The following is a 22,024-nucleotide window of genomic DNA, read 5'->3' as shown; positions in this document are numbered from 1 at the left end:
ACTTTCTCCTGTCCAATCAATTTTCATTATTACGGTGTAGGAATCGACTTTGTCATGAGAATGAAGAGTTCACCATTGTTTTATGCACTGATTAATGTTACGTAAATCTAAGAACCTATAACATTATATTTGACTAAACACTTGACCAGTTTATCTAACAGGTCCATTCAGCTGTGGGTAAAGTTTATAATTTTTTCCTGAAACGTCCTTAATATTTTTGGCACTGAAATTCTACTGCACACGATTTTAGTTTATTATGCTGATTTAACAGAAAGAGAGGACATGAGGTTCTGTGATGGGATGGCACTTACTGTGGAGACAGGCTCTTCTGAAATGCGAGTGGGAGATCTGTAAGGTCATGAGGGGAGAGGTCACAAAATGATCAAAATTAAAAGAAAAACTGTAAAGCAACTTCGGCAACATGGCAAATGCAACTGATACATCATTCCTTTACTGCAGGCCAAATTCCTTGCAAACAAAAATGCAGCAATCTGTCAAAATTAAAAATTCAAACACATTGAACATAATCTAAGAAAGAATCTTTACCATCTCTCCGTTTTCTCCGGCGTCTCTCTCTGCGCCGATTCATGGCACAGGCTGTCACTATGGACAAAACAACTGCGACAAGCAAGAAGCACGTTCCACCAATGACACCAGCTAGCAGTGGCTCAGGAAGGAGTTCAGACAAAGTTGTCCGGGAGGGGTACATGTCCAGTCCTTCAAAAAAACAAACAAAAGTTAAAAATATTAATACATTTCTTTTCACTTCAATAAACTAATTCTACAGAAAAATACATACTTGAATGGACAATAGATGCAATACTTTAGCTGCCAACTAGCAATTGTGAAAATGCTGTAATTATTCTATAATACCTTTTGTTTCATTGTTATCCACATACTCCAATTTTATTGGATGCATAAAGCTGCTTTTCGGGGTACTTGTTAAAACTTGGTATGCTCCCTCCTAGCTCTGGCACCTTGGACCAGTGGTTAGCACTGCTGCCTTATACGTTCACTGTTTTGGGTTTAAAACCCACAGTCAATCTGTGTCTGTGCAGTGCTTGCAACTTTTTCTCTTGGTCTGTGTGGGTTTCTCTCTAGGTAACCCTCTGCTTCATGGCCCAATCCAAACATACACTTGTTAGATTAGATGGTTAACTCTAAATTGGCTCCATCTGAATGACAGTATAGGTGTGTCATATGACTGGCCTTTGTGATAGACTGATAACCCGTCTAGTACCGATTTCTGCTTTGCATGCAATGCTAACACGATAAGCTCTGTCTAGCAGTGGCCCTGAACCTGACAAGGCAGATTTGAGAAAGATGTGTTAATTTCCAAGCTCCTCCATGCTTTACTATTCAAATCCTTAGCTGACAGAGGAAAAAAAGCTACCATAATAATCTTCAGAACAACACTGAATTAGATTAGGTTGGTTTGAGAATATCCATTATGAAAATTCCTCATTGCACAAGCTCCTCAAAACTACAGTAACTTCCCTAGCTACTCAGCCCATTGTCTTATGGCTAGCTGACCAGCATCTTCTTATAGGACTGCTCACCCATGATGCTCTAGTATCAGGTTGCATAAGCAAGCAATCACTGTTGGAGATATGATAAGAAAGCTTGGTAAATGAATAACAGTGTCAGGCAACTTATTACAGGATAGTTTACAGTCTTGTTGATCCACAGCTGACTAGTACATTGTGATCACCCATCGTGGTGCGGATTTATTTTTTTGTTAATAGCCATTTCTTGTGAAACTTTTCTGCATACCTCATGTACAGTAATAACACAGGTGAGTGGTGAGGTAAACTCTGCAGGGCTGAAATGGAATGTTGTCCTTCAAAGGAAGGTTTTTCTGCAGCACTCAACAAGTCAATCATCAGTAATGCAAATTTAATCCAGGCTGTAACTTAGGGAGGAAACAGCATAGTTGTCTGACAAATGTTTAAAGCAAATGTCGTAGTACACAACTTTAGCAATAAGGTATGTCAAATTTGTGACAACAGCGGTCATTGATCTTGTTTGTCGGACCATGTTAATTTACATGAATGAAAATTGCTGGACATGTCAAATTTAGTCACTGAGCGAGGACTTTCTAGCAGAGGCGTGCTTGTGTTTTGTAACGGACGATAGCAGGCTACCTGGCACAGCCAGTGCTGTACGAAGCCTTAACAAGTACAGCAAGTTCAGCTACAATCTCATCCCCTTTTACTTTTTTCCATTCTGTTACAGTATGTAAAATATGAGATTTCTACCAGACATGAGGCTCAAAACAGCCACATTCCTTCTTCTTTGTTGCTGCATTATGTGCGCTGTACATCAGTCTAACTTCTTTGACTTTTTTCTGGGTGAGCACTGAACTAATTCGAGTGAAATCACTGGGTGTAACAGACAAAGTGACTAACCTTCACTGGAGCATGCGGCAGACTGCCTTTAACTCGCTAAGATTGTGTGAATGAGGGCTATGAGAAAGTCACCTAATGTGACATGACCTTAAGCAGAGAAGAGCTATGCCAATTTCTAAATCTATATTTGCCTTAAATACTGTCTGACTTTTTTACAGTCTCAGTGCTATTCTTAACCACAGGCTTTATAAATTTCAGTGTGTGCCTTTCTTGCCTTGTGTGTAATACTTTTTTAAATATATACTTCAAATCAATGAGATGATCATATGCTTGGATGTTCTGGATGCTGGAAACTGCAAACAGCAGGGTCTACCTACCCTCAAGCTAAACAGACAGCTACATAATGTTCCTGTTAAAAATAAATAAATACAGCTTTTCATTAGTAGTTATCTCAAGATAGAAGTAAAATATATCATCTAGTGTTTTCTGGTAGCTTAACAACTTTTTTCTTGTATTTGAAATGGATTCAGTGACAGAGAGAAAGACAGTTTACCAATACAGCCGGTATGGACCTTTAAACTCATTTTTAGCGTCACCAGAACTTTTGATGACGAGTGTTTGTACTGAACTTCAATTCTAAGCTGTGCACAGCAAAATAACATTTATCGCTTGAGCTAAAGATACAGATCCTTCAAAAAGCTATAGTTTAACATGGAAAATGTTATACAGTGGAGTTTCTAATATGTTATTCAAAATATTACAATGCAGTGGATAAATTATACAATCAAACACCAGAAAGAAGCTCAGCGCAAAAAGTTTATTTAACATTCATTCCCCCTTATCTTTTTTTAACTTGCCGTCTATTTTTTATCCACCTTTCATTATAACCCTGCTTGCAAACAAACTAACTACTAAACTACTTCCACATTAACAAAATATTCTTTTTATTCATGAAAAGGTTTATTCTACCAAATACCATATTTTGTTACAGATATTCTCAAGCACAGGCACGTAATTTAAGTACAAGTATGAACGCGCTTAATTTGTCTTACAGCTCTATATTCCATCTTACATGCAAAAATTACAATTCCAGTGAAGAAAATAGTTGTTCCCTTCACAGTGCACTGTAAAATGCAAACTTATGGTGCAAGCTCTGATGTAACCTACCAAAAGAACAGGAGGAGCCATGTTTTAAGTGCCTTTTTTGTTAATTTTGGTGAAACAGCCACTCACAACTATGACCAGTGAACACCACACAGTAAGTCAGTGACAAGTGATGAGGCTTTGTTATTCACTCTCCATTCTATAAGGAAAAACTGACTGATAACTGAGAATGACACAGAATATGACAGCTGAAGGAGAGATCATAGCAGCTGCAGTGAGGGGTATCTGCACATACAAAAGGAACAAAATGTTCTTCTCTAAGCTAATATTATGAAGCACAGTTTGAAATACAGCAGCAACTGCACACTTGCTTGTAAATTATGTACTAAGTCTAGAGTGTTTTTTTATTTTATTTTCTTTATTCCAAGTTTTCACACATTATTCATTTGATTTTAATTTTAGCTAGCAGAGTGAATATTTTTTCATAAACATGTTTCATTTTAGTATTTATTAACAAGAAACACATTCTATTTGGGTTTTCAGATTAAGATAAGAACCTTGTCTTTAGTATTAAATGAGTTGAGAAAATTGTATTTGTGATGTAGACACTTCCTTCTTATTTAAGGGTTATATTGTGTTCTGTTTATTGCCTGAGCTTTGCAAAACTGAAGAATAAATATTAAATGAGTGTAATCAACAAGTTGAAGTTGAATCAACCTAAAGAATACAATCAGAAACCTGCTTATTTTGACTTCTGCTTTTCTGAAAAGTTTCCCATTTAATAACAGTAATATTAGTAGTACTCAATATTTCCATGAGTAAGCTGATGAAATACACGTAGTAGTAAATTTTGTTCTCTCTTATGCCTGGGTTTCCTTTATTAATTAATTTAATTAGTAGCTTATTTTGTTAATTCATGAACAGAATTATCAAAAGTACACTTATGTACAGGGTGGTCCATTTATATGGATACACCTTAATAAAATGGGAATGGTTGGTGATATTAACTTCCTGTTTGTGGCACATTAGTATATGTGAGGGGAAACTTTTCAAGATGGGTGGTGACCATGGTGGCCATTTTGAAGTCGGCCATTTTGGATCCAACTTTTGTTTTTTCAATAGGGTCATGTGACACATCAAACTTATTGGGAATTTCACAAGAAAAACAATGGTGTGCTTGGTTTTAACGTAACTTTATTCTTTCATGAGTTATTTACAAGTTTCTCTTTGTTTACAGCCATTGACATGTCGCAGAGGTTAACACGTGAGGAGCGGATAGAAATTGTGTTGATGTCTGGTGAACGCAGTAACCGGGTCATTGCAGCAGATTTCAATGCAAGACACCCTACGAGACCACCCATCTCCCATGCTACAGTTAGCAAACTGCTTGCTAAGTTTCGTGAAACTGGTTCAGTGTTGGATTTGCCAAAATGTGGACGCATGAAAACTGTCACTAATGAAGAAACATCAGTGGCTGTCCTAGCTTCATTCAGCAAGAGCCCACAGCGTAGCACTCGCCGCATGTCACTGGAGAGTGGCATTAGTCGAACATCCCTTCGGGGGATATTAGCCACTCACAAATGGCACCCTTACAAACTCCAGCTACTGCAGCATTTTAATGAGGATGACCCAGATCGGCGCACTGAATTTGCAGAATGGGCAAAACAAAAATTGGAACAGGACCCTCAGTTTACGCAGAAGATTTTGTTCAGTGATGAGGCAAACTTTTATGTGAATGGTGAAGTTAACAAACAAAACCACCGCTATTGGTCTGACACTAACCCACATTGGATAGATCCCTCAAGACTGTTGGAACAAAAAATTGATGGTATGGTGTGGTATATGGGGTACAAAGATAGTGGGGCCATTCTTCATCAATGGAAACCTCAAGGCCACTGGATATGCGAAATTGCTACATGATGATGTGTTTCCCTCTTTATGCACTGAAGCTGGCATGTTCCCTGAGTTTTTCCAGCAAGATGGTGCACCACCACATTATGGGTGTCAGGTCCGAGCATTCCTAGATGAACAGTTTCCTGGAAAGTGGATTGGTCGTCGTGGGCCAGTTGAATGGTCCCCAAGGTCTCCCGATCTGACCCCCTTAGACTTTTATCTTTGGGGTCATCTGAAGGCAATTGTCTATGCTGTGAAGATACGAGATGTGCAGCACCTGAAACTACGGATACTGGAAGCCTGTGCTAGCATTTCTCCTCGGTGTTGCTATCAGTGTGTGAAGAGTGGGAGAAGAGGGTTGCATTGACAATCCAACACAATGGGCAGCACATTGAACACATTTTATAAGTGGTCAGAAACTTGTAAATAACTCATGAAAGAATAATTCGTTAAAACCAAGCACACCATTGTTTTTCTTGTGAAATTCCCAATAAGTTTGATGTGCCACATGACCCACTTCCTATTGAAAAAACAAAAGTTGGATCCAAAATGACCGACTTCAAATGGCCACCATGGTCACCACCCATCTTGAAAAGTTTCCCCCCCTCACATATACTAATGTGCCACAAACAGGAAGTTAATATCACCAACCATTTCCATTTTATTAAGGTGTATCCATATAAATGGCCCACCCTGTATATGTTGCATCCTGTACAGCAGCAATGTACCAGTAGTAACTCAATGGGAGGGAAAAGAAAAGGAGGAGATCACTTAAATTAGGAGACTCTAAATGAAAAACAACTTAAAAAAAATGGATGGTACTAAAACGTAGCTAACTTTATAAAATGGTAAGCGGTGCTGTTTTGGCTTCTGTGCATTAGAAAAAAATGCAATCAAACAGAAAGAAGGCATCTCCCTATGGCAGGAGTACAACTTGACTGACCTACAGTTGAGATGTTGATGGATTCACTTGGTTCACTAATTGCATCATCACCCATGGTTAGCATACGCAGCTCATAGTTATAATTCTGTAGGAAACAAAACATGACTTTTTTTTATTATTTTTGCAATTAAAAATGTATTAACAATCTTAACTGAATAATCTACAAAAAGTTATTTCTATAGCACATTTTCATGTAATGTATGTAGCTCAAAGTACTTTAGAACATGTCAAACAGGTAGTTACATGCAAAGAAAACAAATTAAAATCAGATATGAATAATAAATAAATAGTATACAAAAATAAATGCACAATTGCATTCAGTAAGAGAGATTTATAATTAAGAGAAATAGACTCCTTAAATATAGAATTTTTGAACCATTAATTTTTTTCTCTGTCTCAATTATAAAACAATTTCTTTACTGTTAAACTATTACCATGTCAACAGTAAGTCATAAAAACACATTTTGGCTCCTGCAGCAAAGAAAATGAATGAATATAAAATATAGCATCAGATTGTGTGATTTACCTTAAGTAGCCCTTGAACCAATATTTCTGTTTGATTGGCTGCAATGAAATCTTCAAGTACAGACCATTCCCCTCTTTCTCTCTTGGACTCAAGAATAAAACCCTTGACAGACGACAGATGGAAAAAAGGTAGCATCCACCTTAACACAAGCCCAATGGAGCTCTGATTGATGGACAAAGATGTTGGTGGACCAAGTGAAGACATGTCACTTTCCTGTTGAGGTGGGTCAGTTTGGGGTAGGGCTTAAAAAAAACAGAAAAAAATTACTTTATATATATATATATATATATATATATATATATATATATATTCGGAAGTTCTCGGAAGACACTTAAAAACCCATGAGATGCAAACAATATCAAATAACATTCAGTCGTGTAAAGACACATAGCACACACACATCCTGTGCTCTCAGCACATATAAAGCGTATAAGGACAATGCGTTCTAGATGAAAGGTCAACAAAAGAAGAAGAAAGAGCAGCCTGGAGAAATGAGACCCAAAAGTGATGGAGAGAAAAAAAGGCAGATAAGAGATTATGAAAGCAGTGGAATTCGAAAGGCTCAAACAAACAATGGCACAATATACATGCAGAGAAAGGTAAAGAATATGAAAGCAGTAAAATTCTAAAGTATTGTAGCATCCCAGCCAGGTTGAAGCCTTTTTTGTTTTAAGTGACTGTTAGGTCCGATTGAGGGAGGGCAAAGTACAGAACGGAAGACTGATAGAAGCGCGATGGCACCTCTTTAGCATGTGTTCAGCCGCCAAAACCGCCCCCCGACAACGCGAGCAGCATTATACGTCCTGAGAAAGAGATTTATCCACACCTGGGGACGGAAATAAAGGACAAGTATTGTGTTTACAACATCACGCAAGACAAGGCAGTGAGACATCATTTAAAACAAGTCCACAGACATCTACCCTAGCAGTTGTTGGCAGACATGCTTCATGTGCTCCCAGCTCTTAAAACAACGACAAGAGACAAGCAAAAAAAATATATATATATACAGTAATCCCTCGCTATATCGCGCTTCGACTTTCGCGGATTCACTCTATCGCGGATTTTAAATGTAAGCACATCTAAATATATATCACGGATTTTTCGCTGGTTTGCCGCTTTCTGCAGACAATTGGTCTTTTAATTTATGGTACATGCTTCCTCAGTTTGTTTGCCCAATTGATTTCATACAAGGAAAGCTATTGGCGGATGGCTTAGAAGCTACCAAATCAGAGCATGTATTACATATTAACTAAAACTCCTTAATGATATAAGATATGCTTCCCGCGCAGTGCTTGAGATTGTTTGCTTCTCTCTATCTTTCTCACTCTCTCTGCCTGACGGATGGAGTGTGGACACGGACGCTCCTCTACAAAATGCCGCTTTATTGCGGTGCTTCTGTATACTTAAAAGCACGTATTGATTTTTTGATTGTTTGCTTTTCTTAGTGAGCGCTCTCTCTGACATTCTCTGCTCCTGACGGCGCTCCTTTAAAGATAAGATATGTTTGCATTCTTTTAATTGTGAGAAAGAACTGTCATCTTGACTAAAGGGTGTTATTTCATGTCTAGAGGGCTCTAATAATGTTAACAGGGTGGGAGAGTTTATAAGGGCTTAAAATATATAAAAATAACCATACAAACATATGGTTTCTACTTCGCAGATTTTCACCTATTGCGGGGGGGTCTGGACAAAACCCGATCGAGGAGAGATTACTGTATATATATATATATATATATATATATATATATATATATATATATATATATATATATATATATATATACATACATACATACATACACACACACACACACACAGTGGCTGCTCTATGGGACTACAGCTCCCAACATCTCTTGCGGGTGTCCATATTTGTATAGTCACTGCCACCTAGCATGTCGAGAAAACCATAGATCTGAAACAATCATCTCCCCTGTCCTTCCACCCCACTGGCCTTCTGGTCAGGAAAGGATCTTCAGTCCATCCCTGTCAGGATGCCAGCATATTCCCTATGAATGTGGTGCCTCCTACCAATCTCCTGGCAAATACAAGGAACAGCCTGCCTTTCTTCTTGGCCATTCAGTACGGCAGCCTCCTGGCCAAGTAAAGACTCGTACACAATTGCGGTCTGCATACCCAGCTTATGCCTGCCGTCCATCACAGCATATGTTTGTATGTTTTTAAATGTACCTAATTTTTCAACAAAAATAATTTGTAAGCTACTCCAAGTTTAAATTATACTGTTTAGGTAACAGCTATACACAATATTTTAATAAAAACTAAAGGGTCAAAAAATGTTTTAAATGCAATAGTCAGACAAAACACAAAATTTACTGAATAGAGCAGCAGAGAGGAAAAAAAATAGAGAGAAAGCTGTGACAAAATCCCATCTTAAAATTACAAATAATAACAGTCATAACTGATGCTTAGTTGCATACTCTGTTGTACTATAATATTTGTTTACTAAAGTTTAATGGTTATTGGTTTAAGTTGCTTGCAACTTAGTATATGCAAATTTATTTACTTAATTTGTTTATTCATTACACCCATTCGTTATTAGACAAACTAAATCTAAAAAATGTTACATGCTGAGAAATTTTGTTGGTATAATATTAAGAATTATAAATACATTTCTTCTCTATGCCTATAGAGAAAAGCCAAGCAAAATGGCACCTTTTATTGGCTAACTAAAAAGATTACAATATGCAAGCTTTCGAGGCAACTCAGGCCCCTTCTTCAGGCAAGATGTAATCTATGCCTACTCACGCTACTTAAGTGTTTTGATGATGGATGGATAGACACCATTTATTTCACACTAAGTTTCTTTTAACTCCTATTTACAACTTTTGTATTTTGAAACACAAGCATTAAGACAGCTTTGATAACTTGCATTTAAGTCCTAAATTCTCAAAAGACATTATGAAACTACTAGCTGCCTGTGCTGCAGTATTTATTGTACCTTCTCAAACCAACTTTGGCTCTTGTAACCAGGGCAAGCAAACCAATGGCAGTAGTAGGAAAAATAAGAAGTAGTATTAAGAAAAATAATTTAAGCTTTTTCTGCAGTCACTTGCTATGGGACAAAAGGTATATATGCGTTCCCAAGCAGGAAATTTCATATGAACACCCATACAAGTGGTAGATGAATTCATAGAAACGAATATTTCCCAAATTAGCCAAGTAGTGACATAACGTAGACCTCTCACCCACTTCAATAATATATTATAAAACAAATATAATTACAAAGATAGGCAGGAAGAGCACCTTTGCAATTAGAAATGCATCTGGAGTGATATATGTACTTGATTTGTTTGCCTGCTTTTTATGTTTGATTACTTTTCTATACAGAATAAGGGCATATCAACAACATCATCATGTTTCTTACTGGGAAGTAGGAAGGGAAGACTTCACAAGTCACAACTCCAAAAATTCCCATCATATCAATATATATTCCTAGCATATCAATACATTGTTTACTTCCTGGGCTACAATGTGGATAAAACTCACTTTTTAAAGAATTTTTCTATGCATCAAGCAGGTAGAAAGGACAAGATCTGAATAGAACTGAAGGTTAAATATGAGCAAAGTGCTGATTTTTTCGATCTCTCACCCCCACTCTCTTATTTGATGATGGTTCACGGATTGCAAAGCCCAAGAATGAACATGAGAAATTAGTGATAAAGCTGGAAACAAATCTTACTCCTTTCATCTAATATCAAAGGATGTTTCCCAGAAGCCAGAAGTGGAATAACCCTGATCAATAAATGTTGCAAGCTGGAATGTAAAAGGCCTCAATCTCAGCCTTAACTGGAAAAGAAAAAGTGTTTTCACATTTGACATTCTTAAAGACCGACAGTTTTATAACAGAGTACCCACTTAACAAAAATGGACCAGTTTGACCCAGTCTCTTTTCAGTCAATTTTTCATTCCAACTATTATTAAAAAATAGTGTCAGTAAATGTGTCCAGATTATTCAGATGCTCCAAGTAGAACAGCTGGATGACTGATACCTCCATCCAAATAACACTAAGAGTCCAATATTAATTTATAGTTGAAAGCCTTCCGCAGCCTTCCTAATCTTAATAATAATTTAAATGGATATGTTAATGGTGCCTAATGCAGTAATTACATTAATTATAGTTAAGTATAAAGGCCAACACACAAAATAATTTAACCAACAAACTACTTACGCAGTGTGAGCACTGTCACAATTTCACTAAAAGGACCACTGCCTAGTTTATTCTGAGACAGAACACAGAACTGGTAAGCCATGTCTGGTAGTAAATTGGAAAGCAGCAAATAGTTTTGAGGAGGTGGCACTGGGAGTGAAGTCCATTCATGTTTACCACGGGATGCCCTCTTCATCCTGTGAGATGGAGAAGGAGAAAGGAGAAACATGTCAGTTTGCCTGTATTGATGAAAGCAAGGCTGGCATGTGATAAATTTTATCTAGCAATTTCAAGTTCAAGTGTGACTGAACAGAAAGGTTACTCACCATACACTGAACCTCTGAGTGTACCCCCCATCAAATCCGGGCTCCCAAGAGATATTGGCACTACCCACTCCAGGAGCCACTGACACTGCAGAAACAACATGAGGGCTGGTACCTGCAAAATACACAGCAGAAGGCAAAATTATTATAACAATGATAAATGTCAATGAACTACACCATAAACCCAATTCAATCACAGTTGATCCAACGGGGGAAAAAAATGAGTAACATGACATACCAAGCACATACACAGCACTTTGGACAGAGACAGATGCCACCCTGTTCCTGGCCAGACACTCCCAAAGTCCTTGGTGATCTTTGGCAAGGGGGCTGAGAATAAGAGACCCATTGAGAGCTACATGAAATGGAGACTTTGGAGTAATGCCAACCTGAAAAAGTAAAATATAATGCATATTTAAATTTACAGTAATCCCTCCTCGATCGCGGGGTTGCGTTCCAGACCCCCCCGCGATAGGTGAAAATCCGCGAAGTAGAAACCATATGTTTGTATGGTTATTTTTATATATTTTAAGCCCTTAGAAACTCTCCCACCCTGTTAACATTATTAGAGCCCTCTAGACATGAAATAACACCCATTAGTCAAACGTTTAAACTGTGCTCCATGACAAGACAGAGATGACAGTTCTTTCTCACAATTAAAAGAAAAAAAAAATTAACTGTACTTTTATTCATTTTCTAAGCAGTTTATTGGTTCTGGGTCAGTAAGAGCCTTCTATTTTAGATAGACAGAACTTGATTTGTCCAAACGGGGGATTATGGCTTTTTACAATAGACAGACAGATTGACAGAGAGTCAATCCTCAACTTTCATGAGGGTAATGTTGCTAGTAAACAACTGGAAAGTTAAAGGCACAAATGATAAGACATTGAACCTATGGAAAATGGTTGGAGCCAAATTCCCGCAACCACCAAAACTAATCTTTTGCTAGAGATTGCTCAAAATACACTTTTCTCCATATAATTCTTATACAGGTAATCTCGATCAATCAGCCAATTTCCACTAAAAAAGTCTTGATTGGTAATCGATAAATTGACTGATCATAAATAACAATCTTTTCAGGCCCTGCCTTTCAAGGCTTTACGGTAATTAAGTGCAGTGCTCCATTACACAAGGCATTCCAGTAATTGAGTCAGCTTTTTGCAGTGAACTTCCTGTAGTGTAAACAAAGCAAGTCAAGGGTTGTTTTACATGAGAGCAAGAGATAATTGGAATCTTAGTCTTTACATTAAAGAAAGTGGAGTAATAAAAGGAATCGGGGAAGTTGTCCCGTACAATCAGACAAATTGCAAGAAGTGCTACTTTAATTAATTCAGACCTTTTTATCGTGTCATTTAAATTAGAACAGACACCGTTTCAGTTTGCAGCAGCTTACATTTTCAATTGGAAAAAAATAAAGATGAATTTGAAATTGCTGCTTAGTTAATAACAGTCTTGTTAGCTTAACAGCAAATGTGTCTTTTACCTATAAGCCAGTTAAACACGTTCGTCTTGTGTCCTTTTGATAAAGTGGTGGCTCCACCCCCTGCTCACTTCACTCACCCACCTCTGGGTTTGGTTAACCGGATATACAATTTTAAGAGATTGCTATTTTCATGGGAATTGTTATATATGCATTATTTTCACTTTTACTTTAAAACTTTAGTAAAAACAATATTTGGAATTAACTTTTCTTCAGGATCACACTGAATTTTGATTTCGTGTTTGGACTTACATCGTGACAACACAACGTATAACTGCCCACGAGTGAATATGTTTTCTTTCTCTCTAATAAATAGAGTGACTTTTTCAAATGTTTGTCCATGCTCTTTCTTCTTCGCTTAGTCGTTGATGTGTCATCTAGAATGTATAAAACTATTGTCCTGATAAAATTTATGAAAGAGCAGGAAGTGTGTCTGCCAAAAGCATTCACACGACTAAGAGCTGAGAGTGCAGGAACTGCGTCTCTCAAAAGCATTCACACGACTGAGGTTAGATGACCGTGGTCTTGTTTGAAAATAGTTGTAAGTAGGGCATGACTTGAAAGAATTTAATGTTAAAAGTGTCCGTCTCAAGGGACTTCATACCACGCCACCATTTTTGGAATCTTGTAATTCTCGCTGGCAACACAAATTAGACAATCTATAAGTCTCCGACTTAAAGTTTAAATCCAAACAATATATTCAATCTCTTTTCGCTGTTTCGTTATTTCACCGAGTAATAATTTCCATTTGTTTGCGCTAATGCGATCTTTACTATCTGTTTTTTGAGGCTTTCAAATTTCAAATTTTCGTACTTCCATTATCTCTAACCTGCTCTGCATGTGTACCGCGGCAACATTTTTTAATTCTTTATGACGATCTACTTTGTCATTTACTCTTTGTCCTTTATTTTTGGCCTGGATGTGGACTCATCTCGTGGGACGTATAAGTGTCTCTCTGAGAAAACTTATGAAAATTTGTTACATCTGTGGCTTTTTTAAAGATTTGTTCTGTGTTCATTATCTGTTGCTATGTGTCATACAGTATAAGCTTTAGTAAGAAATAAGTGCTGCATTATTAAAATGGTAATCCATATTTCTAATTACACTGCAAGAATTATGAATGATACACTGAAGAAAAAAAAAAACACCTGTATAAATAGTCAAATGCAATTAGTGATTAAAAATGATTAAAACCTCTAAGTGTATATTTACATTTAGGCAGCGGTTAATTGCCAATAACAATGAATTGATTGTGTGAATATATATATTTTTAATAACCCTTGTTTCAGACAGGTATATTACAGATAAACTTAAACAATATGACAGCTTGTAATTATGAGAAGCATTTTATTTTCTTTTATGTCATATTTATTATAAAAAAATATTTCTTTACATATTCTATGAATATGTATTTTAAAGAAATTTTATTTTAGTATTTTTATGGTCACTGAACAATAAGCCCACAGAATTTTATTTTGTTAATAAAAGAAGAACAGTTAACACCTGTGGTCTGTAGTTTAATTATAAAAATACACTTTAATATAGGACATATGCAGGAGCTTAGTGTAAAGTTTTTTAAAGGGATAAAGAAAAAAAATCATAATCGGACCATTAAGTAACATAAAATCAGTGATTGGTATTGGCCTTAAAAAAAAAAAAACCTGATTAGAGCATCTCTATTTATAACAAAACATTATTTCTGATAATATGCACTTTTCAAGAGTAGCCATGAAACAACCCATAAAACACAGTAAACAAAACAGTAAGAAATTGGTAACATACACAAAAAATTTTCAACAGTCATTCCCTAGAATTCTGTGACCTTTTCTTCTAAAATCTCAATTACAAAAATAAACAAAACTTTTATAGCTACTGCACTCGCAAGACACCGAGGAAAGGTCTCCACATCATCTCTGACACTATTTCCTTCATGGCTAGCAGATGGCTTTGGAAATCGTGAAGGACACACAATCCACACTCAATCAGAGGATTCTCCCTCATCCGCTACTCTTGGTATATGGGAGAGCAGCAAAGGTGAGTTGCTGTTTAATCCTGAGGCTGCAGTCAATGATGGGACTTGCAGCATCAAAGTCTTTAGTCAGCCGCTCAATAAAGCCATGGCACCCTTCAAGCTTGGAGGTTGAAAGTGGCACAATCTTGGGAGCTTGCCGTATGTCGTCATTGTCTCTGCTGTCCTGAAGACCTTCCTGAGCAACTGGATCTAACTCCTCGCTTGTCAGTTCCTGGGGTTGCACTTGAAAGATGCCAGAAACATCTTCCCCTTACATATCCTGGAACCCATTCCATTCTAATGGTATGTGCTAGACACACTATTTCTTCAAAATTTTGCTTCACTGCTTCAAAAACACCTTTAAAGCCTTCAAAATCCAAGATGCAAGCAAGCCACACTTATTTATATCAGTTGTTCAAGGTAGCCTATGAAACATTTCGCCAGGCTACATCAATGTAGGTGGATTTCCAGAAAGTCATCAAGGTGATTTCCGGATTTGCTTCCAACTAGTTGCAGGCATGATGGTAGGTTTCAGTGGTAGAATTAGACTGAAGGCTTTTAGGATTCCACGATTCACAGGCTGGATCAAAGATACGTTGTTGGCTGGCACAAAAAACAACTTCTGCATTTACATTGGCATTTTCAAGCTGCCTATAAATATGAACTGGCATGCTGTCAAGTATTAAAAGAACCTTGAATACAAGGTTTCTGCCCTGGAGATATCACTCTGCCTCCCGAATGAAACAGTTGTTGAGCTAGTCAAAGAATATCTCTCTAGTCATTCAAGTCTTTCTACTCCAGCACCAATACTGTGTCATTCTGGCCTTATTTTTTCCTTTCAAAGCCATGGGAACATCAGTGGCATGCGCTTAAACTTGTCATTATGTACATGCACTTTCCAACAAGTTTTATAAACAGACCAGTCTCATCTACATTAAACACTTGTTTTGGTAGGTATCCTTTTCCCTCAATTAGCGTGTTCAACTTGTTCTTAAACTGACTTGCAGCTGCTGCCTTAGCAGAACCACCTTAAACTTTCCGGTAAACATTTTTTTAACCATACAACCATATTTACTCTTAGCACTTGCAAAAGGCTTCACATTTTCTTGGTCGTATGTTACTTGCTTATAAATTTGTTAGGCCTTGAAGCAAAGGGTTACCATATCGACCACACTTTTTCATTCTTCCACCATTGCATTTAAAAATATACTTAACCCATTTACCATATTTTTATTTCACTCATCGTACACTGAACAGTTACCATAGCACTTTCTAGAACAGATTCCACTTTTACAAATATGTTCTTCATTTTTGCAGATATAACAAACCATTGATTTGTTAACACCAAACTTAAGGCTGACGGTAGCTTCCAACATTCTGGATTGAAGTTTAATTAACACTTACTAAGCTGCATAAAGCCCAAAGGAAAGCACAAATGCAACACAAAACTTGATTCAGTTAAGTAAAACAATGAAAATACGCAACAGATTTACAGGGAGCTCTTTACTTTATGACTGTGGGGTGAACACAACCTGTAGTAGGATACTTGATGCTCCCCAAACTTGCATGCATCACATCTCTCAATTTTTTCACTAGTGCACTTGGTCATGAAGTCTGTGAATGTGCTGGGTTGTGAATGGGAAAGTAAGCATGAGGTGACTAATAAAATCACGTGAATACTGGAAGCAGTGAAAAGTTAAACACAAACATTGAGGATGAACAGTGTGTACACATACACAGTATGGTCTTATCACACACCAGAATGACTGAAAAGGAGCAAAATTAAAAAGAAAGAAAACTTCTGACTTGGCTGTCACAGTCTCAGTTAGGTATTATGCAGGTGTATTGCTGTTGGTATAAAGAAGCCTCAGTAGCATTTCTTGACACAATTCTACTGAATAATTTGTTGGCTGAAAGTACTTAGTGTTACTGTGTCAGAGATCAGATGTGCAAAAGTACTCATAATGGCACTCACTTTTGTTTTAATTCTCTCCTTTGCTACGACATTCAACTGATCCAGAGTACATCTAATAACTGAGACTTTCCTTGTAATTAGCTTGCTGATTTGGCGGGTCTCTCTTGAAGTGATGTTACCAGCCCAGCACACCACAGCACAGATACTTGCACTGGAAACTATGGAATTGTTGAGAGGGGAGGGTTGGGAGCATCTGCTGATAGTGCGTTCCCACAACCACCACATGAGGAACTACCTAGATTGGGACCAGAGTGCAGAGCAAGACACTTCAGCACCACACTTAGAACAGTGTGAGGTTTTTATGGTGACTGAAATACCAATCCTGCCACAACCCCCAAGTTTTCCCTGTAAGTTGAGTTGTTGAAGATGTCAAAAATAACAACAACGTTTATTTATATAGCTTGTTTCCATACTAATGATGTAGCTCAAAGTGCTTTACAAGATGAAGAAAGAAAAATATAAAAATAAGATTAGGCAATATTAAGTAACAAAGAATAAAGTAAGGCCAGGAGGACAGAAAAAAACAAAACAAAACAAAAAAAAACCCAGACGCCTAGAGAAAAAAAAAATCTGCAGGGGTTCCAAGGCCACGAGACCACCCAGCCTCCACTGGGCATGTCACTATTCATATTAAAGGAATGAATATTTTGTATTTATTTGAAAATATTGGGTTATCCATATTCCACATTTATTCCAGCCAAGCTGATAATAAGAGATCAATTCCTATATATAAAAACTGAAAACCTTTTTAAAATAATGTATTTTTTCATGTTTAAAATGAAGCCTCAAATCCCTCTATTTTTTTTTGGTCTGAACTATACTTAAAATTGAACACATTCAGCTTAAGTTCTGTCTACCCGTATAGCTGTCAGTTTTCTGGGCTAAGGCAATTACAAGCAGGGTAGCTGAAATTTATTCTAGCAACAATGAGCCCATAGCAGAAGTTTGCTCCTGAATGAAATGCCTTTTTGTCACTGCACACCTATAAATTAACAACAGAGCAAGGCTCACACCCTTTCTTTGCTTTTAAGTGAATACTTGTTGGCACATCGACTACAAAACAGACATTGGGTTCAATGGTACACTCATCTTTATTGAGAATTGACTGATTTCACATAAATACACATTTAGGAAAAAGACTGAGAATGAAATATTTATTCCTAAAGTCACAGAAAGAATATACTATGCATCGAAACCAGTGAAAAAAATGAAAAGTGCTTAGAGTTTCTGAACAAACTCCAAAAAGCAAGCATATACTATAACTAAATGATGAGATTCAATAAAAATTGACCACTGAGTAAAAAGCTTAGTGGATAAAAATGTAATTTGGTAGAATTCATGACAATCAGGTTTAGGAACTATTTGTTTAGGGATAAATCAAGGATCATAAACACACAAATATGTTTGCACTCCTTATAAAGAACAACAAGTGAAGACTGTATTAACTACTTCACTATATCAATGTAATGAAACATAAGACTCTTCTGGAAATTTCACTGTCCTATTTTTCCCTTTGTGAGACTTCTGAACTCTTTGAGACCCTGCCCAATGGGATGATACACAAAAGCATGACTGCCACGTCTGTTGAGGGTTGCTTGTCTATCGCTGAGGCAACCACAGATTCACAGAGCCACAGAAACAACTACAAGCTGACCACCGACATGCGCAAAGCACCAATTGCCCGATGGGTGATGCAGGGAACATTAGAACTTGGCCACCGCCTGGTTGCTGTGTCTGCGGGTTGCTGTGTCTGTGTATGGTAGAATGGTAGATCCCGCTACAACAAATAACCTTGCTGTTCCTGTTTTGAGTGGAATAAAGCTGGTTTTGCTAAAGTACTGATTTGTTTTTAGATTTTTTTTTAAAATATAAACCATTAAAATAAAACAAAAAAGTATAAAATTACAACTTAACAGTCAAGGTCACTTTTTACCTTTGTCCATGTTATGTTGGCAGGAGGGTCCCCGTTGGCTGCACAGGACAGGATAAGATCTCTTCCTACTTCCTGTAGATATTCAGCTCGAGGAGTGATACGAAAAGTAGGTGGATCCTTAGGAATAAATAAATGGGGATCAGCAAAGCTACGACTTAGGCCCATACATTTACTTTGTCAGTCATGAGTGGAGTCCCTTTTTAGTGCAGAAAATCATGTCCTGTAAGTAAGCTAATACTCATGCTGCACATCCTCTTCTTCCAAAAGTAAAGTGGCCTAATCTATAGTCCTTTTTAAAATATTGGAAAGACTGGTGCTAAAAATCCAGATAAAACTAAGACACAGAGAGGCAATGACATTCAAACTTTGGCTGACAAAAAAACTCCTTCAAGTTGACCTTCTGGGATTTACAACTTTTCCTTTCATTCTTGAATAAAGGAATTCATTGTAATATACCACAGCACAACACACCATTCGCAAATCTATTTAATCTATTTCTAGGTCATGGAAGACAAGAGCTTATCTTGCTGGTATCAAGTGTCACATGTGGCTTATCACACTAAGTTTTTAAAAAGGCTTCCTTTTTTTAAACGGTCCTCATGTAAGTGAAGATGATGTTTAGGCTTGAAACAACACATTCACACTCAGCACTACTTGGGCTAACAGTAAGAAGAGTTTGCACAACCTCCAGCATAACAGAGAGGGAAGCGTTTTTTTTTCTGTTAGGAGCTCAAAGTACAAATCTATTAATGACAAGCATCTTATTTTTCATGAGATTCCTCTCTGTTAGAAGTGCCTTTTTTCTTTGATTGCATACAGCAAAATCTGTTTGTAATGGCAGTATAACCATCTGATTTCCAAAAGTTAATTTGCATTTCTCAAGACTGAACATTCGAGCATCTGTGATAGAGGAATTGTTGAAACACCCAAACTGCCAATTTTATGACTAATAAACTGCTAAATACTTTAGATCATATTTTTCAGCTGTAGTAAGCCCCGTCAGTTGAAAAGGGTTACCTGTGACATCAGTGTATGTTTTGGTTTCCATGTTATACATTTCAATAAATGACTCACTACTGCATCAACATTCATTACATTTTTCAGGCTGACTAGTATAGTAAACAGTTTAATGTCCTTGTGTTTTCAATCCTGAAATTAGTTTTGTGTGAAAACAAGGGTTCACTATTACGTATCTGAGGTTTCTGGATGATTCCCTGAAATATAGTATAGTACATTCTCAGACTTGGTTCTGATGTTCTTCTGTTCCCTGTGGTCATCACTATTTTCCAGAATATCCTTCTACCTAATCAGCTGGAAAAGTTCTTCCAGCGTATTTGATAAGTTAAAATTACACTTATTTTAGTCAAATGTTGCTTGTAATTATGATTGGGTAATTTCATGTCAAAATGAGCAATTTTCCAGAAATCCAACGTATTTTGGTGTCAAAAAATTCTGAAAAAAATAACAGGTATATCCATGTTATCCAGGAGACAGACTGTAAAAATATTTTGATGTAAGATCAATACTTTCCAAGATACAGCCAATTTTGTAAGGGGAGAGGGGTGTAAAATTTGATATAGCTTTATTTTTTCATCAATTTCACAACACCGTATCTCAAGAACTAAGCCACCTAGCAAGCTTAACTTTTGCATACTGGTACCTTTATAGGTATAGTACAGAACAAAATCAAGATATTTGGTCCAGACCCCCAAGCCGCCCGATGGAGCCCCCCGAATCCCAGCAGGGCATCATGGACTTTGGAGTTGTAATACACAGCCCTGCTGGATAACGTCGGGGCCGCCAGGGGACGCTGCAGGGAGGTGCAGAGACATTTGGTGTTCCTACAGCCTGGAAGTACTTGCAGGCCACGAGAACGGAAGGAATTAAGTGCTTCCAGGCTGAAGAAGAAAGAAGATTTTTGATTTGACCCGGAAGTGCTAGGAAGTCACATGGACTGCAGGTTAAGGAGCACTTCCGGGTCGTATACTATAAAAGGACTGTGGGAGCTCCCAGATGGCGAGCTGAGTTGGGTGGTAGGAGGGCAACGCATCTGGGAGTGGAGGATTGTGATTTATTGATTAAGAATTGTTTATTTGTGAGTATAGTGTGGAGTGATGGTGCACTTTATTATTATAATAAATAATAATTATTGATTTTTACCTGGTGTTTGGCGTGGTACCTGAGGGTTCAAGGGAGTGATAGTGCCCCCTAACTGCCACATTGTGCACATACTTTATGTAAATCTGGAAAACTCCACCGGGTGGCAGTGCGAAATATCATCACGGTGAGAGAACAACATTTGGCTTCCCTGTGCTATGAATTGCCTGAAACATCCATTAAATTCCTAGGATACTTTGCCACAATATCTCTGAAAAGGATGAATGTTTAATGATTACTGTACATCCATCAATCCAGGGACACACCCATTCCAGCAATCATCAGGATGGGCAAAAACAATACTTGAGCAGGGCATCAGCTCATTGCAAGGTGAATACGAGTACACACATACACTAGTGTCATTTTATCATCACCAAATCCCCAAACCTGTATGTCCTTGGAAGGAAACCTGAGCACACTGTGGAAACCAACCAGGAAAACATGACAACTCCAGGCAAGGAACACCAAAAGATGTGTCACACCCATATGTGTAATTAGTAAATGTATTAATTATTTAAATGCAGTTAACAATTTATCTGTAAAATCATGAAAAGTCATGAAAGTGATATCAAGTAGAAATCTAAGGATTCTAAATATGCAGATAGCTGGAATATCATAAATTTAATGTGTTCTATTTTGCAATTGCTGCCTGTCGCCGGAGGAAGACCCAGAAACATGTTCTACTTCATTGACAAAATAAATTACGATTTTAAATTTCCACTTTAATAATGAAATAGACCTTTTTTCCTTCACTGTGTTCTTATTTTGTTTTTCTGTAGCTCAAATATGCTTTTGCACAATCTAATCCTGTGGTGACAGCCCAGAAGAGAGACCTATAAAATCTATCAGGTCATTTCAATGGAAAATATATGATGCTTGTATTGAATATGCGAGAAATAGAAGAAGAAAAGCAGCACGAATACATTTGTTAGCATTTAAGTTTAATGATTTGCTTCACCACATAAAACCATTCATCAAGCATCGAAGCACACACATACGATCTCCAAAGCAGCTTGCTGTCACATGTTGATAGTAAACGTCACATTCCAATTTGAACACACTACACCCCCCTGATTCTTTGCTGGTATTGCAATGCGCACACGTGTCACATTAATTTCTGAGGAAGTGTTCAGAGGCAGCACATTCTCAGTATGATGTATAAACC

The 22,024-nt window shown here is 37.3% G+C and overlaps 1 protein-coding gene across 3 annotated transcripts in view; it reads right to left on the bottom strand.

Moving 5' to 3' along the window:
* Positions 1-22,024, bottom strand: part of LOC120539534 — a 155,907-nt gene that overhangs the window by 15,632 nt on the left and 118,251 nt on the right. For all 3 annotated transcript variants that reach the window (XM_039769684.1, XM_039769685.1, XM_039769686.1), the window contains exons 11-18: positions 18,703-18,819; positions 11,542-11,692; positions 11,307-11,418; positions 11,002-11,177; positions 6,815-7,056; positions 6,289-6,373; positions 547-717; positions 312-348 (exon numbers count right to left, since the gene is read on the bottom strand). In XM_039769684.1, coding sequence (XP_039625618.1) covers positions 312-348; positions 547-717; positions 6,289-6,373; positions 6,815-7,056; positions 11,002-11,177; positions 11,307-11,418; positions 11,542-11,692; positions 18,703-18,819 — 1,091 coding nt within the window. The remainder of the gene's footprint in view (positions 1-311; positions 349-546; positions 718-6,288; positions 6,374-6,814; positions 7,057-11,001; positions 11,178-11,306; positions 11,419-11,541; positions 11,693-18,702; positions 18,820-22,024) is intronic.

The sequence above is a fragment of the Polypterus senegalus genome, chromosome 11 (genome assembly GCF_016835505.1).
Source record: "Polypterus senegalus isolate Bchr_013 chromosome 11, ASM1683550v1, whole genome shotgun sequence".
Classification (NCBI taxonomy): domain Eukaryota; kingdom Metazoa; phylum Chordata; class Cladistia; order Polypteriformes; family Polypteridae; genus Polypterus; species Polypterus senegalus.
Note: the sequence above shows the minus strand (reverse complement) of the source record. Positions and strands in the feature narration are given on the sequence as shown.